The following is a 16,270-nucleotide window of genomic DNA, read 5'->3' as shown; positions in this document are numbered from 1 at the left end:
GAAAGAAATCTAAATCTTCGTTTGAAAGTAAGAGATTATTCCACAGTTACAGGGTTTAACATGGGTTTAAAGTGGTTGATTTGTTCTGTAACTCTCAGTTGTCAAACACACCTGAATCAAATATGACTAAATCACCACCTCAGCATAAATGTAAGTACTACAGAATCTTGCTGATTATTTGATTCAGGAGCATTGAAGAAGATATGCATGTGAACATTGCAGTACAATAGATCCAGAGACCTAAAGTTTCAGACCCTAGTATTACACCACAATATTGGAAAACATTTAGAAAATTATAATTGCACCCTATAATATATAGAGAAACCCCTGTTTCAGATGTCCAAATGGTAGTAGCATGATTTCTAGTATTAGTGGTGGAGGAATAATGTCTAGTATAAGTCCTCAAGGGCCAGAGTCCTGCATGTTTTAGATGTTGGAAACCACTAGTTTAAATCAAAACAATGCTAACTGAGAATGTGTATCAAGTCTGGAAAACTGATGTAAACTGCAGTGTCTATATGTGCAAAGCTAGTAGACTTGCAGCTGTAATTGCAGAAAAAGGTGCTTGTACAAAATATTCACTTGGGGGATTGATTGCAAATGCAAGTCAACTTTTTAGATATTTAGGCAAGAAAAGATCAATTAGATTTAGTTTATCTGGAACAGCACTGCTTGGATGGCTGAAGACAGAACCTAAAAGTGCTAGTTACACGAAGAAAACTAAGGCATAAAGAAGAACCAATGGACAAGAGTAAAAGCATGGCACCATGATGAGCCATAAGAAGGTTCTGAAAGGCACTATGATCAAAAGAGTTTATTGATACGGATGAAGAAAACTACAGTTTGGGGAATTATCTGAGGTGTATTAATAGACTGGAGGATTCAGCAAAATACAGCAAAGCTCAATGTAAAGGATTATACATTATATAATGAGCTAAGAGAACTACTACTAAGACTACAAAGGAAGAGATGTATCATGTCAGATTTCTAATATAAATCGGTGGAGAAAATCCAAATTTAATCTTGAAGTACTTATTTTCATTTTATTACACCTTTTCCAGTTTTGTTCAATTGAGCTCTTGTGAACATTTGCTGCATGTTAACAAGTTCTTCCTCTGCTCAAATCCCAACACTGTTAGTAACACAACGACTGAAATGTGACACAAATCACTTCATTATTCTCAAAAGGGACACATTCTGTTCATTTTCAAGAGTCCAAATCCCAGCCTGTAAAACTGGAATTTGAAGGCCCAAAACGCACAGGCCTTCTGATAACTATTTAAACATCTGAATAAGGAAAGAAACAATAAAACTGGAGAGAGTCTTGTTTTTGTCCAACCCAACGCACTTATAGCATCTTATGTTTTCTTGGTCTGCCTTTGTGTTCCGCTGTCACACATTCATTATCCACCTTAAATTCATTTTGGTGGTATTTCTCTTGGTGCTTTCCATCTAATTACGCCCGCCTATTGCAGATGCTCGCATCTTTATTGGGGGGCTTTGTCACTGAAATCATCCCGATGCTATTGTTTTCCCCTCAGGTACATGCATTTAGTCTACCCCTCCCTATCGGCACTCCGCACATATTTTCTCTGGTTCTGGACGCCTAACACGACAAAACAGCACCATCAAGTTTGTGGTGATTATCAGACCGGAAGTCAGACCGTTTCACAATAAACCTGTGTAATGAACATCACGTGTTGCAAAGTTAAATAATTTCATTTGTTCAGTTTTAGGTGGGTAATTACAGCAGCAACACCTGTAATTAATTCCTGCTGGGAGACAGAAGCTAGAAAAATAAAATTAAACAAAAAATAAAACAAAGAAATAACATTTAATGACAAAAATTTGTTTTGCAGGACAATAAAAATATGTTAGTTCTGCCCTCAGTGTTGACTTTCAGAAGCCCAATTTGCTGCATGTCAGTCAACGATTTGTCAGCAGGCAACCAATTCAGAAACAGATCCCAGTTCTGGAGATTGGTCCAGAACATAGTTATCCTGGAGCCATGTCTTTTCAATCTGCATCAGCATCAATGTGAGCAGCAGGATACTAACATAGTAACTAGATCACCAGAAAGTGAGGCAGCCTTGGAAATAACTGTTACGATCCAGTCCAAGAGCATTATTAATATTAAAAGTGTGACGTACATTTGTATTCACCTTCCTTCACTCTGATACCTCTAAATATAATCCAGTGCAATCATTGCATCTAGAATTTATCTAAATAGTAATTAGTGTCCACCTGTTAGTTTATTAATCTCAGTATAAATCCAGCTATTCTGCGAAGGCTTCTGGGCTTGGTTAGAGAACATTAGAGAATAAACAGCAACAAAGCAGGGTGAATTTAGAAAATAATTTACCAAGCTTTGACAATTTTCTAAAGAATCAGCAGATATCTCAGTCTCAACCCCAGAAGACTTGCATCTTTAATTGCAGCAAAGGGTGGGTTTACCATGTATGGATTCAGGATGGCTGAATAAAACATACAAGTCAAATTAATTGTGATTTTATCTGCAAAGACATGTAGAAAAACACGCATACTTTTCCTAACAGTTATGGACTTCCTTGCAGTACAATCTTTTGTTAAATGAAAGATGACCACGTTATTGTTAAAGGGAAAGGCGGAAGTTGTTTGTTTCTTATGCTGACGTACATTTTTCCAGCTTGCTTCTCTCTCTCCTGCACACACACTCACACGGTCGCGGCTGTCAGCGCTCTGAAGATGGTGGCGGCTGCTGCCTCTGTGATTTGCCCACAGCACAGTTGCTTCAGCTGCTCCATCGTGTCAAGTATGGCCCGGAGAGAAGATATTCTCATCGCAACGTGGACTACAGAGGGATTCAAGGAAAGGCTCTGGTATAATTTTAGTCTTGGGTTAAAGTGGAATGATGTAGATCTGTATGAAAACAAACCTCTCCTGTCTGATCCAGTCGGATTCAATTAAAGTGGTTGGATCGAGGCGGGGCTCTGCTTTTTAACCTGTGGGGCTGAGGTGTGGAAGGGAAGGGGAGGGGAGCGTGGAGCGGAGGTGGGGATCTTTTAATTAGCTCCACTCGGTCTCTGCAGGCTTTTCATCTTCTTGCGAAGGGTGACCCAGCTTTTGCAGGCAAACTTCAGACAAAAGAAAACACCCTTGCTCTCCGCTCAAGGCTACAGTTTTGTTTTTTTTTTCTTCTTCGCAGCTGCCAGGTGGATATTTGGACTATATATAGAGATTTATTTTACTGTCACGCTGGACTTGTGACATGTGGTAGGATGATGAACTAAAAAGTGCTCCCAGGATATCCTTAAGCAGCGTGTTTGTGCAGGAGTCACCCACAGACACGCTTTTTTAATAAATCCAAACGTCCCCATTGGTTGCGTTTACACATGCTCGTGGACCTCTGCAAGAACCGCTCCCAACAGAGACGCCTGTGAGTTCGGATAGGGAGCAGCCGTGGAGAAACCGGAGTGGGAAGTCAGGAAAACACGGGGCTAAGTGTGTGAGAATATGTGGGATCAGGCCCTGCAGCAAAAAGCATGTGGCATGTGTTTGAAAGCTCTCTTGGTGTGTTTTTCTGCGCTCATATTGCCTTATGTGTGGAAAAGAACCGTCCCTTTATTTCATCACAAGTACTAGACCGCATAACTCTGCGGCTGAGTTACTTTGCATGAAGTTTTGCCCTGTCCTGTAAACAAACCATGCGCCTTTTGTGCAGGAAGTATTACTCTCTATAGACAACTTGAGGAAGTAGGGGGGGAAGAGACTGAATGTGGACCGGGCATTAAAGTACCCACTGTGTTGACAAGTTTTCAAAAAAACTCAACATAAAAAATTTTTCTAAACCAATTTCCCCCTCCCAACCTTTACTTTTGGGATAGATTTATGGTTTTGTGTAATATTTTCCAATGAGCAGGCAGTAAGTGAACCTTGCAGTCTCAAGTGCGTCTAAACAGACGAGAATGTAGAGGAATGCAGGGATTGACGTCAAGAGGGGCTATTATGAACTGCTCTAAAGCTTTGGATGGTTTTCTGGTATTGCTACAACCAGAGCACTGAAATCATTTTCTACTGTTTCCACATGCTTTGCCTTACCTTCCTGTCAAGATTTCTCTCACAATTAACGGTGCCTTCTAATAGTAGTTTTCATTTTGGATAGAGCAATAGATAACATGGCATCTCCCCAGCATCAGAAACTGCTGCCACACAACACAGAAGTGAGCTGCGACTCAAGTGGAGATGGAGGCGTCTCCGTGCGAATTGGCAGCAGTGTCAAACACAGGCATGGAGGAGGGCCGCTGGGTTCAATCGGTGGAGGCTTCATCGGGGGCACCAAGCACTGCAAGTACAGCATCTCATCTAGCTGCAGCTCGGGGGAGTCTGGGGTGAGGAGGCCCATGGTGAAGAGTTTCCGTGCTAATAAGGGGATGCCTCAGCTATTCGAGAGGTCAGCAGGTCATTTCTGGGACCCTAAGTTTGACTCTTCTATCCTGGAGGAGGCCTGTAGAGAGCGATGTTTCCCTCAGACCCGGCGGCGCTTTCGTTATGTGCTCTTTTATCTGGTGGCTGCCAGTTTCTTCTGGGGGTTGTATTTTGCTGCCCATCCTTCCTGCTGTGACATAGTTGTTTTTCTCCTCCCAACTGCTTCCTTCCTCATCTTCTGCCTTCTCCTCTTTCTACTGACTTTTACTAAGCTTTATTCTCGCTGCTACAACCAGGCTTCCCTGCTGCTTATCTTTGTAACCTTCATATTGACCCTGGCCCCTCAGATCCAGACATTAGGATTCAGGGACCCAGATTCCAGGTCATCTGAATTTGATGGGGGGAAAAGCCATGGCATAGGGCCCACAAACAACAAGTCCAACAACAAGTTAGTTGGGGGTTCTAATAAGTTTCCCTGCATTTCTCCTGTGGGCACTTTCTCCCTCTGTATTGAGGTTCTACTGTTACTGTACAGCGTTCTGCATGTTCGTCTTTATGCGTCTCTTATGCTTGGGTTGCTGTACTCTGTCTTGTTTGAGACCTTGGGTTGTTTGCTCCCAACCCAGGCGGGAGAGAGCTGGAGCTGGGTTTTTTCCTCAGAGTTGGAGATGTTCAGTTGGTTGGGTCCGGCCAAAGCCCTGCTTCATCTCTGCGCTCATGCTATTGGCATCCACCTGTTTGTCATGTCTGAAGTGCGCTCACGCAGCACCTTTCTTAAAGTCGGACAAGCTATTATGCACGGAAAAGATCTGGAGGTGGAAAAAGCCCTGAAGGAGAGGATGATCCACTCTGTTATGCCGAGAATTGTGGCAGATGAGTTGATGAAGCAAGGCGATGAGGAAATTGGTGATAATTGTGGTAAACGTTACTCTACCAGTGGTGCAGCTGCAGCCATTTCCAGCCCAAAAAACAACAAGCGCAAGAAAACCTCAATTCCCAGAGGTCAGATCATCTTCAGACCCTTCAACATGAAACGAATGGAGCCCGTCAGCATCCTCTTTGCAGATATTGTAGGCTTTACCAAAATGTCTGCCAACAAATCTGCTCATGCCCTTGTTGGGCTTTTAAATGACTTGTTCGGACGTTTTGACAGACTCTGTGAGCTCACCGGCTGTGAAAAGATCAGCACTCTGGGGGACTGTTACTATTGTGTGGCCGGCTGTCCAGAACCTAGACCAGACCATGCCTATTGCTGCGTAGAGATGGGCCTGGGCATGATTCAGGCAATTGAGCAGTTCTGCCAGGAGAAGAGGGAGATGGTGAACATGAGGGTGGGTGTCCACACTGGCACCATATTGTGCGGCATCCTGGGGATGAAACGCTTCAAGTTCGACGTTTGGTCGAATGATGTCAATCTGGCCAATCTGATGGAACAGTTGGGTGTAGCAGGGAAAGTCCACCTTTCGCAAGCCACTTTTGACTTCCTGGATGACCGATACCAGCATGAAGATGGACAGGCCAATGAGAGGATAGGACAGAGTGTGGTGGCTGATCAGCTCAAAGGTTAGTTTTTTTTTTTTACCTATTTGGCTGTCACTGTTTTTTTACAGTAACTGTCAAATTGAAAAAAGTAGATCACCATAGGAATCCCAAGCTCTATTGCTCCTGTTAATTGCTTGTAAATGTTATATCTAATGTTGCAGGTGTATTAATGTGTACTATACTAAAGCAGAACAATGTGTATTTTCAAGGTTGACGCAGGGTTAGGCGTTATGTTTTTTACACCTTGTACTGGTCTGCTGTCAAAGGTTTGAGTTTATCTGCCCTTTCCGTGATGTTTACACTATGCGCCTGTATCACATTCAGACGCCATCTTTTCCTCAACCCTCCCTCCTCTCAGCACAGTCTTTGTTCTCTCGCTCAATTACGTTCCCTTTCAGACGTCCTTAGAGTGTCCGTTCTTTTAACCTCTCCCTGACCCTGACGGATTGCTTTGAGTGACTCCTCTTCTAACAGAGGTTTTCCAGCAGTCTCATCCTTACCCATCTACCTTTGTCTTTCTCCCACCCCCAAACTGCTTGACTGCAGGGGTTTTGTTTTATACATCTATGCAAATCACCTTAGTGTTACTAGATGGGGGCTTAATGGCTCTTGTTATCCTTTAAAGCTTGCTGATCCATTTTCGCTAATCGCGAGGGAAGTAACAGCGTCTAATTAAAGGTGTTTCAAATAGTTTTTATTTGCCCTTTATAAATTAACGGCCGTGATCATTTTTGTTTCACTGTGGTGCCTTCATTTTCTGAATTAAAATGAACGTGCAATTTGTGCACATTAATAATTCATTTGCGCACATTAATAATTTGGGATCCATAAATTATCAGTTTATTTAAATAACCACTTGACTCTTTGCAGATGGAATACATTTCCCTTAAAATCATTTCAGTTCCAGGGAAGGAACATGACTGAGTGAATTTGATGTTGTTTACTAGAGAGCAGCAGTGAGTTATGAATGTGTTTCCTCCCCAACTCTGATTAGTCACTTCCACCCATGGTCTAGCTCCTTCTTTCCTTTCAAGGATTAATGTTACCTGTAGTGTATTCAACCTCTCCTCCTCGCCTGTCACCTCTTTTTATTCCTGATTTCTTCTGCTTTCATCATTTATTTAGCATCCTTCTGACGATTTATTCACTCCCTGTAGGTTTTCTGTGCCAGTGAGAAAACAGGCAGTCACGAGGTGGTTATTCGCCAGAGCTGGAAAAGTCTATGTGCTGTCTGGCTCAGTCTGTGTAAATCGCTTGGGCAACTTTGCAGCGTCCCAGCTGGCTACAGTCCTTGTCCTGCATAGCTGTCTCTTTATGCATTTTTGAAGTCCTTGTGTTGTGACACTCAGTAGAGTTACCCCAGACTGAAGCAACAGATTTGTTTTCTGCACATCGTAAAAAGGTTAACTACATGTGGTAAATTGAAGGTTACAGCTGCGTTCTGTTATCCTCTCAGCTCTGAACTGAGGCTTCAGTAACTGATAGAAATGTGCTGAACCACAGACCTCAGGTTATGTGATTTTTTTTTTTTATGCACCCAATTTAAAAAAATGTCTTGTTTTTGTATACAAGACTGACAAAACTATATCAGTCCATTCAGATTATTTTGCTCTTAGGAACCTCGGTTTTTCATAACTGATTTTCACTCTTTGCAATGTTATTCACAGTAAAACAGAGACTGCATTGGCTGATGCTGCTCCCTGTGTTTTGTGACATTCATATTTGGTGAACTGGTGATTCTTATTGATTTTAGGAGCATGTGTAAGGATGCATGGTTTCTCGTGAGACCCCTCACACTCATACGTTGGGATAGAAAGCTCTACAATATAGAAAGTGTTAAAAATTGACTTGACTATGCGCTATTGTAAATAAGATTGTTTGATGACTTTTTAGCAGTCACTGATGATACTGCATCAGTTACTGTTGATGCGGCATCATTCATTTATGCTGAAAATGATAGTGGAGTCCAGCAAACTGAAAAGATGGATTAAACAAAAGAAATGAATGGTAAAATAATTTAGAAAAATACTATTAAACAGGTTATTGCTGTATTTTTTTTCATGCAACAGCCTTAACAAAAGTTTGAATGACCTAAAGTGGAGAAATTATTTTTCTATTTTCTATTTACAGTTCAGGAGTAGTCATGGGCTCGTTCAAGTTCTACCAAGGTTTAAAAAAATTTGTTTCAAAGCAGCAAAATAACGTTCTGGTGTCTCCTTTTCATGAGAAAGTGTCATCATGACTGAAATTTTTGACTAGAGTGATGCAGTGCCGTCGTTCTCCTACCAGTTTCTGACACTGCTGGTCAGATGGCTGAAAAAAATCTCCTAAAGGCTTACCAGAAAGACAAAAATTTGAAATATTTCTGGTTGCAAACAAATCCCCAGAGATGTTATTAACTTAATGATTTAAAACTGCAGTTGGCAAGCTATTCGTTGGATGTCTGTTAAGCAGGCAATTGCTGGCTGGGTTCCTGAGCAGATAGCCTTTACAATAACAAGCTAACATCGGCTTGTTCTACTGGGCTTAGTTGAAAACTACTGAACTTCTACCAAATTTAGTGGGTATCTGTTCTATGTTTTTGCTGAAGTCTATATATCTAAATCAAAATAATACTAACCAAATGGGGCAGTTAGCATTATTATAACTATAATAGTGTATTATTTTAGTAGCAGAAGGATGTTGCTTTTTTGTTTTTGGATAACATAAATGGGATCATGTTATACTTTGACCTTTTAAAGTTATATGACCCTCTTCTAAAACTTCTAAAACTGTCCATATACTCTTTGTGAATATTTCTCTTAAACTCTCGTGTACTTCTGAATTCAGACATTTTTACTAGAATAGTCAGCTATATTTACCGCAGTTTTCTCTGGAAACTGCCTGTCTGTTTTTCCTTTTGTGCTAAATGCAGAGTAATGGCCCCTGGTTAATGTTATGCCTCTGGAGGAAATGTCAGATTAACTGTATTATGCTGCAGATAAGAGTCAACATTGTTCTCTTCTTTCAAGCAATCGTTGCTTCTAGTCATTTGTTGGCTGATTGTGTGTCACGATATAAAATTCTCACAGTCATTCTTATTTTCTCATTTTAACCCTTTATTCAAAGAATAAAGAACTACAGATTAGTATTGGATGTTTTAATGAGATCAGACAGGTATCAAGTTATTCTGGTCCAAAGTGACTTACTTCGGACATTCTTGGTAAGTTTGGTTCTTTTTCCTCTGTGGACTTTTATAGTCTTAACCTTTACCGCTGTTAAATCATGCCACCTTTTCCACACATGGCAGCTGCTGCTGTCTTAAAAAAGGAGACTGTCTGCTTGGCTTCACCCTGCAGACACAGTGTCTGTTTGAAAACTGTCAAATCTCTTTAGTTAAGATGCAAAATTTGTTCAGGATGTGCTATTGTATCTGTGCATACTTCGCCCTCTGTTCCAAGGTGTTTTGACACATTTTTATGCTTCTTGGGAGTTGTGCTGTTTGGTATGCATGCTGTGAAGCTTCCAGACTGTAGCTCAAAGTTGGGGGGAATTAATTAAGTCATAAGAAAGCCTCCTCTACTTTGATGATCATTGAAACGCTTTTATTCATTAGAGCTTGTGACAGCTCGTTTGCATAATTATTGGGCAGGATCGTCTGTAACCAGTTGTCTCAAAATATACAATCTTTCCTTCAGCCCATTAAAGCTTACTGGACAGCTGTAACACCTCCTCTCACACAACTCTCTTCTTTTTTTGGCCTGAGGGGTATTTCTAATTAAGGAAGAATGTATAATCTCCTTGGCTTAAGTGATTAATGTTAGTAATTCTGCCTGGACATATTTCCATACACCAACCCGGTGTTATTCTGGCCCCCGAACACAGCAAACATCTGCCCGGCCAAACATTTTTATCACTGGAAATCATATTGATTGCCTATAATGAAACTGTCATGACTGTGCTTATTTATGATGATGCAACAAGGGAGTAGAAAAGGCGAAAGCATTTCATGACTGATATTAAAAAGAAAAGAACCCTAGGCATTGGGTTATATATGATGCAGAAGACAGTTTTTGTCTAAGGCTATAAGGTTGTACCTTTTTTTAAAACCTTCTGGACAAAGCCTGATAAATAATGACACTGGTTGCAAAGTATTCAAATGTTGAATTAGATGATGCAACTTTTGTCTTTTGTTTTAATGTTGGTGCTTAGGGATTTGCACTAAGAAGTTTTTAAAGATACTGGGAGAATCACAACACTCACTTTCACCCATCAACCAGGTGAATGTCGTCCCATCAGGCTGTGCTGTCAATTTGCAAATGGTACAATATATGCCTGAAGCTCATTGTAACACCTGGTAAATTTGACCTTGACCACAGCAAATGAGGCTAGTTAAGCTATAGCAAAGTATTTTATTCCCTATAATTTCATGAACTATTGTCAGGTTGTTAACTTGTAAAAAATGTTGTTCGATTAAAGGAAATGAGCTGCATTATTGGGTAATGTTGTTTTCAACTTCAGCTTTGTTCACAAGTGTTCTTAGCAGATCAAAAGCAGTGCAGTTTCAGTAATGGCTCCCTACTGGAGAAACATGTCGTATCATGATGAAGAGTGGTGCTTCTCCTATAAATGACACCTTGGGTTAGCCCCTCCTTCTGCCTACCTTGACCGATTTTAAAAAGGCGGTAATGAGATTCTGGAGCGCAATAAAATGCAGGGAAGTGCTACAAAAGTCACACAAGCTAGTCTTCCTGTTGTCATCAGCAAGTAAGTGACAATTACTGAACACATGGGTTGCCATCTCCTTATTGACTGCATGTGCTTAAAGGGAATCGAAAACTTGTTCAGGGCACAGCTGACTAGTAAGTTCTAGCTTTTTTTCTATCTTGTGTCCTCCTTTCTAATGCCGTCCTGGGCATCTGCCCACATGGCTCGTATAAAAACACCTGATGAGTTTGTTGAACTAAGGAGCAGTGTGTGCCAGGGCCTTGGCAGTTAGCTCCTGGGTAAAATAAGGCCATTTAATTTAGGCTCCTATATCACGCTTCTCCTAAGACACCATTTCCTGGGACGTTTGAGCCCCTGCTCTGCCTACCTATTGCTGCCATCAACAAAAGTTAAACAGTTTGGCCTTTTAACCCCAATATATACTCAGCCTTCCTTTTTCTATGGTGGCAATGAAATGCCTTGCATCATTTATATTTTGTCTCCTAAAATCAAATCGGCACACATCCATCCCTACTGTAAACAGAGAGGAGGCATTGATGAGCTGCACTAAGTGGAAAGGCTTGCTGGTTAGAGAAGGAGACAGTGAAACAAAGGGTGGGGATGATGTGGCTGCAGCTGAGATAGTGTTTTGTAAAATGAATGAGTGTTAAGTAGATTCACTCATAGCCCTGTGTTCCCTCAAGTCTTGGAGCACAATGCGGCTCTACAGATCTACACAGAGGCCTTCGAGCGAAGTGAAACATCCAGCCAGACTCTAAACTGGTAGAGCAACCCCGAACCACGACATATTGGTTCTGCATGGTAGATTACAGCTTTACCCAGAAAGTAATATCATCCCACTGCATTGCACCAGGTTACACTGTACTGTGCATTATACTTCAGCAAAGCATGGAACTGTGGCTGGCACCAATTTGGGATCACTTATCTGAACAAGGAAGCAGGGCATCATGAACCATTGTGGTAAGGTTACTGAAGGGTCAGGATGTGGGGAAGAGCTGAAATTTCATACCGGGATCATTAGGATTATCTGCTGTGTTACAGATTTACTCAGCTGGGTTATTAAACTTGGATGCTTTCAGGCAAAGTGCTTTGCAAGTGTAATGTTTGCTTCTTCAGACCTGTGAGCAACAAAGGATTTGTACTGAGCAGATGTAAAGAGTGTCTGACTAAAGACCAGAAATGCTGAAAACGCAAACAAGCAAATATGCGCTAATAGTCTTTTCTGCATAGCTCACTGAAGTTTGAATTAAACTAATACTGTTAGAGACTGAGACTGTTTAAACAATGTGTTTCTTGTGCTGCCGGTCCGTCTAATAAGTATGAAAGATGTCACTCTGGTTTCTCGGTCCTCCATGAAAGAATAGAATTAGAATAGAGTAGAATCTTATTTTTTAAACTTTCTTTTGAAAGGACTATACTACATCAATAGTGAGGACTAATAAAAAACAAGAGAATTACAAAACACAATTTATGCATTATATTTCTCTAACTTTTGTTTGATTTTTATTAGATAAAAATGTAATTAATGTAAATGTTGTTGATGTTGAGTTCTGAGTTTTGATGTATTTGAAACTCTTGAGCCAAATAAGGGGAGAACTGAATGATTCAAACCTCTGAGTATTTCGGAAAACCACTTTGACAACTAGCACATTAATAGCAAATTTTTTTTTATTACTATACATTTCCCTATAGTCATTAAATGCATTAAAACTGTGAATTCTTAACCGTTTCAGTATGTAAACTCCTCAACAAACAACATTTACTTTGATCCATTTTTTTTTTTATTTTAATCTTTTTTTGTTGTTGTTAAATATCATAAATGTGAGAACAGTGGTGGGCGTGGCAGTGGCGCATGGGTAAAAACGTGCGACCCATTTATAGAGGCTTCAGTCCTCAGTTCCACTCCCGGCCCAGGCACATTTGCTGCATGTTTTCCCCTTCTCCACCTCTTGCATGTCTACTTACTGAAAGAAATAAAGGTCACTAGTGTCAAAAAAAAAAAAAATTAAAAAAGAAATATAATGTTAAAACATGGTTCAATTCAATTCAGTTTTATTTATATAGAGCCAATTCCCAACACATGTCGTCTCAAGGCACTTCACAACAGTCAGGTACATACATTCCAATTAATCCTAACAATTGAACAGTGCAGTCAGAGTTATTTATTCAAATTGGATAGAATGTTTTTCTATCTAAGGAAACCCAGCAGATTGCATCCAGTCAGTGACTTCAGTGACTTGAAGCATTCACTCCTCCCAGATGAGCATGTAGAGACAGTGGACAGTCACTGGCGTTGACTTTGCAGCAATCCTGCATACTGAGCATGCATGTAGCGACAGTGGAGAGGAAAAACTCCCTTTTAACAGGAAGAAACCTCCAGCAGAACCAGGCTCATTGTGATCGGCCATCTGCCACGACCGACCGGGGGTTTGAGAGAATAGAGCAGAGACACAAAGAGAACAAAGAAGCACTGATCCAGAAGTACTTTCTATGGGAAGGAAAAGTAAATGTTAATGGATGTAGCTCCTTTAGTCGTTTCACCTAGAAAGAGAGAGCAGATAAACTCAGTTTTCAAGGTTAGAGTCTGAAAGAGAGTACATACAGGTCCTTCTCAAAATATTAGCATATTGTGATAAAGTTAATTATTTTCCATAATGTCATGATGAAAATTTAACATTCATATATTTTAGATTCATTGCACACTAACTGAAATATTTCAGGTCTTTTATCGTCTTAATACAGATGATTTTGGCATACAGCTCATGAAAACCCAAAATTCCTATCTCACAAAATTAGCATATCATTAAAAGGGTCTCTAAACGAGCTATGAACCTAATCATCTGAATCAACGAGTTAACTCTAAACACCTGCAAAAGATTCCTGAGGCCTTTAAAACTCCCAGCCTGGTTCATCACTCAAAACCCCAATCATGGGTAAGACTGCCGACCTGACTGCTGTCCAGAAGGCCACTATTGACACCCTCAAGCAAGAGGGTAAGACACAGAAAGACATTTCTGAACGAATAGGCTGTTCCCAGAGTGCTGTATCAAGGCACCTCAGTGGGAAGTCTGTGGGAAGGAAAAAGTGTGGCAGAAAACGCTGCACAACGAGAAGAGGTGACCGGACCCTGAGGAAGATTGTGGAGAAGGGCCGATTCCAGACCTTGGGGGACCTGTGGAAGCAGTGGACTGAGTCTGGAGTAGAAACATCCAGAGCCACCGTGCACAGGCATGTGCAGGAAATGGGCTACAGTTGCCGCATTCCCCAGGTCAAGCCACTTTTGAACCAGAAACAGCGGCAGAAGCGCCTGACCTGGGCTACAGAGAAGCAGCACTGGACTGTTGCTCAGTGGTCCAAAGTACTTTTTTTGGATTAAAGCAAATTCTGCATGTCATTCGGAAATCAAGGTGCCAGAGTCTGGAGGAAGACTGGGGAGAAGGAAATGCCAGAAGTTCAGTGTCAAGTACCCACAGTCAGTGATGGTCTGGGGTGCCGTGTCAGCTGCTGGTGTTGGTCCACTGTGTTTTATCAAGGGCAGGGTCAATGCAGCTAGCTATCAGGAGATTTTGGAGCACTTCATGCTTCCATCTGCTGAAAAGCTTTGTGGAGATGAAGATTTCATTTTTCAGCACGACCTGGCACCTGCTCACAGTGCCAAAACCACTGGTAAATGGTTTACTGACCATGGTATCACTGTGCTCAATTGGCCTGCCAACTCTCCTGACCTGAACCCCATAGAGAATCTGTGGGATATTGTGAAGAGAACGTTGAGAGACTCAAGAACCAACACTCTGGATGAGCTAAAGGCCGCTATCGAAGCATCCTGGGCCTCCATAAGACCTCAGCAGTGCCACAGGCTGATTGCCTCCATGCCACGCCGCATTGAAGCAGTCATTTCTGCAAAAGGATTCCCGACCAAGTATTGAGTGCATAACTGTACATGATTATTTGAAGGTTGACGTTTTTTGTATTAAAAACACTTTTCTTTTATTGGTCGGATGAAATATGCTAATTTTGTGAGATAGGAATTTTGGGTTTTCATGAGCTGTATGCCACAATCATCCGTATTAAGACAATAAAAGACCTGAAATATTTCAGTTAGTGTGCAATGAATCTAAAATATATGAAGGTTAAATTTTCATCATGACATTATGGAAAATAATTAACTTTATCACAATATGCTAATATTTTGAGAAGGACCTGTAGAGTTAGTCACAGTAAAAGCTCAGTCAATTGCTATATCTAGGAGAGAGAAAGGGTTAAACATTGAAAGACAGGGCTATGTGGATCGGTAGATGGTGAGCATTAAGTTGTTGCCAGCAGAAGCTTAGACGATGCCCCACTCTAGAAAGGTGTCTCAGGTAGACACAGAGCCAGGCCAGGTGTAGCTTCTAGGAAGAGAAAAGAGAGAACAAGGTTAAAAGCTGAAATAACAGCAAATAATGCAAAATTGGAGAGTAGTGTGAGAATGTAGCGAAGAGGGTGAAAGTGGTCATTATGTCCTCCAGCAGCCTAAGCCTATAGCAGCATAACTACACAGATAGTTTCAGTTCAGATTATTTAGTTAAACGGCGCTTATTTACAACAATGTCGTCTCAAGGCACCTCACAGAGGGTCCCACTGATGGTCATAGTTATACGAAAAACCACAACGATTGGGATACCTCTCTCTGTCAGACTAATTATAACCATTGGAAAAGAGAGGGGGTCATACAGGTTGCAGAAATGGAGGATGTGTTTGCACCTCAACCATAACTGAGCCGGTTTAGGCTAAACCTGACTCCCCCTTACTCCAACCAACAGGGAGGGAGGATGGCGGAGGTAAAAAAAATAAGGAAGATAGCTCAGGATAACCTAAGCCATTCTAACTATAAGCTTTATCAAAAAGGAAAGTTTGAAGCCTAGCCTTAAAAGTAGACAGGGTGTCTGCCTCACGGACCAAAACCGTGTGCTGGTTCCACAGGAGAGGAGCCTGATAACTAAAGGATCTGCCTCCCATTCTACTTCTAGAGACTCTAGGAACCACCAGTAAACCTGCAGTCTGAGAACGAAGTGCTCTGTTAGGAATATATGGAACAATCAAATCTCTGATGTATGATGGAGCTAAATCATTAAGGGCTTTATATGTGAGGAGGAGAATTTTAAATTCTATTCTGGATTTAACAGGAAGCCAATGAAGGGAAGGCTTAGAATAAAAATTCAGAATCAGAAGGTCAGACCTAAAAGAAAACTGTAAATTGGTGTCAGACAAGAAAAAATAGGATCAGTGCATCCCTACCTAAGAGGACCAAAATCCCTTGTACCTGTTTATTCTGTTGTATACATTCTATGTAAATATAGCAAAAACATGCAGAAGAATGACTAAAGCCAGCCCTTCACATTATATAATCTTTTTAATTTCTGTTAAGTTATTAAGAGCTTGTGTAGAAGGACTAAAGAGATACATAAGTGGCTTTCTCTGGAACCAAAGGTTGCAAACCCCTGTTTTATCCATGCAGAGATGATCCAGTTACAGAAGAGAATCCTATATCAACAGCAGTGTCTGACAAGAAGCCACACTGGCACTTTACAGCTAGTAGAACAGACACAGCTCATAAAACATGCAGCAAAACTGCACT

General features: G+C 41.0%; 1 protein-coding gene across 1 annotated transcript in view; it reads left to right on the top strand.

Annotated features, from left to right (window-relative positions):
- The first annotated feature begins 2,924 nt into the window (after window positions 1–2,924).
- The window catches only part of LOC124864776 (adenylate cyclase type 9-like), a 62,777-nt gene continuing 49,431 nt past the window's right edge, over window positions 2,925–16,270 (top strand). The window contains exon 1 of the mRNA XM_047359679.1: window positions 2,925–5,967. Within this exon, the coding sequence (XP_047215635.1) occupies window positions 4,155–5,967 (1,813 nt within the window). The 5' untranslated portion in view covers window positions 2,925–4,154. The remainder of the gene's footprint in view (window positions 5,968–16,270) is intronic.

This window comes from Girardinichthys multiradiatus, chromosome Y, assembly GCF_021462225.1.
Source record: "Girardinichthys multiradiatus isolate DD_20200921_A chromosome Y, DD_fGirMul_XY1, whole genome shotgun sequence".
Classification (NCBI taxonomy): domain Eukaryota; kingdom Metazoa; phylum Chordata; class Actinopteri; order Cyprinodontiformes; family Goodeidae; genus Girardinichthys; species Girardinichthys multiradiatus.
This window is presented reverse-complemented; position numbering and strand designations above follow the sequence as displayed.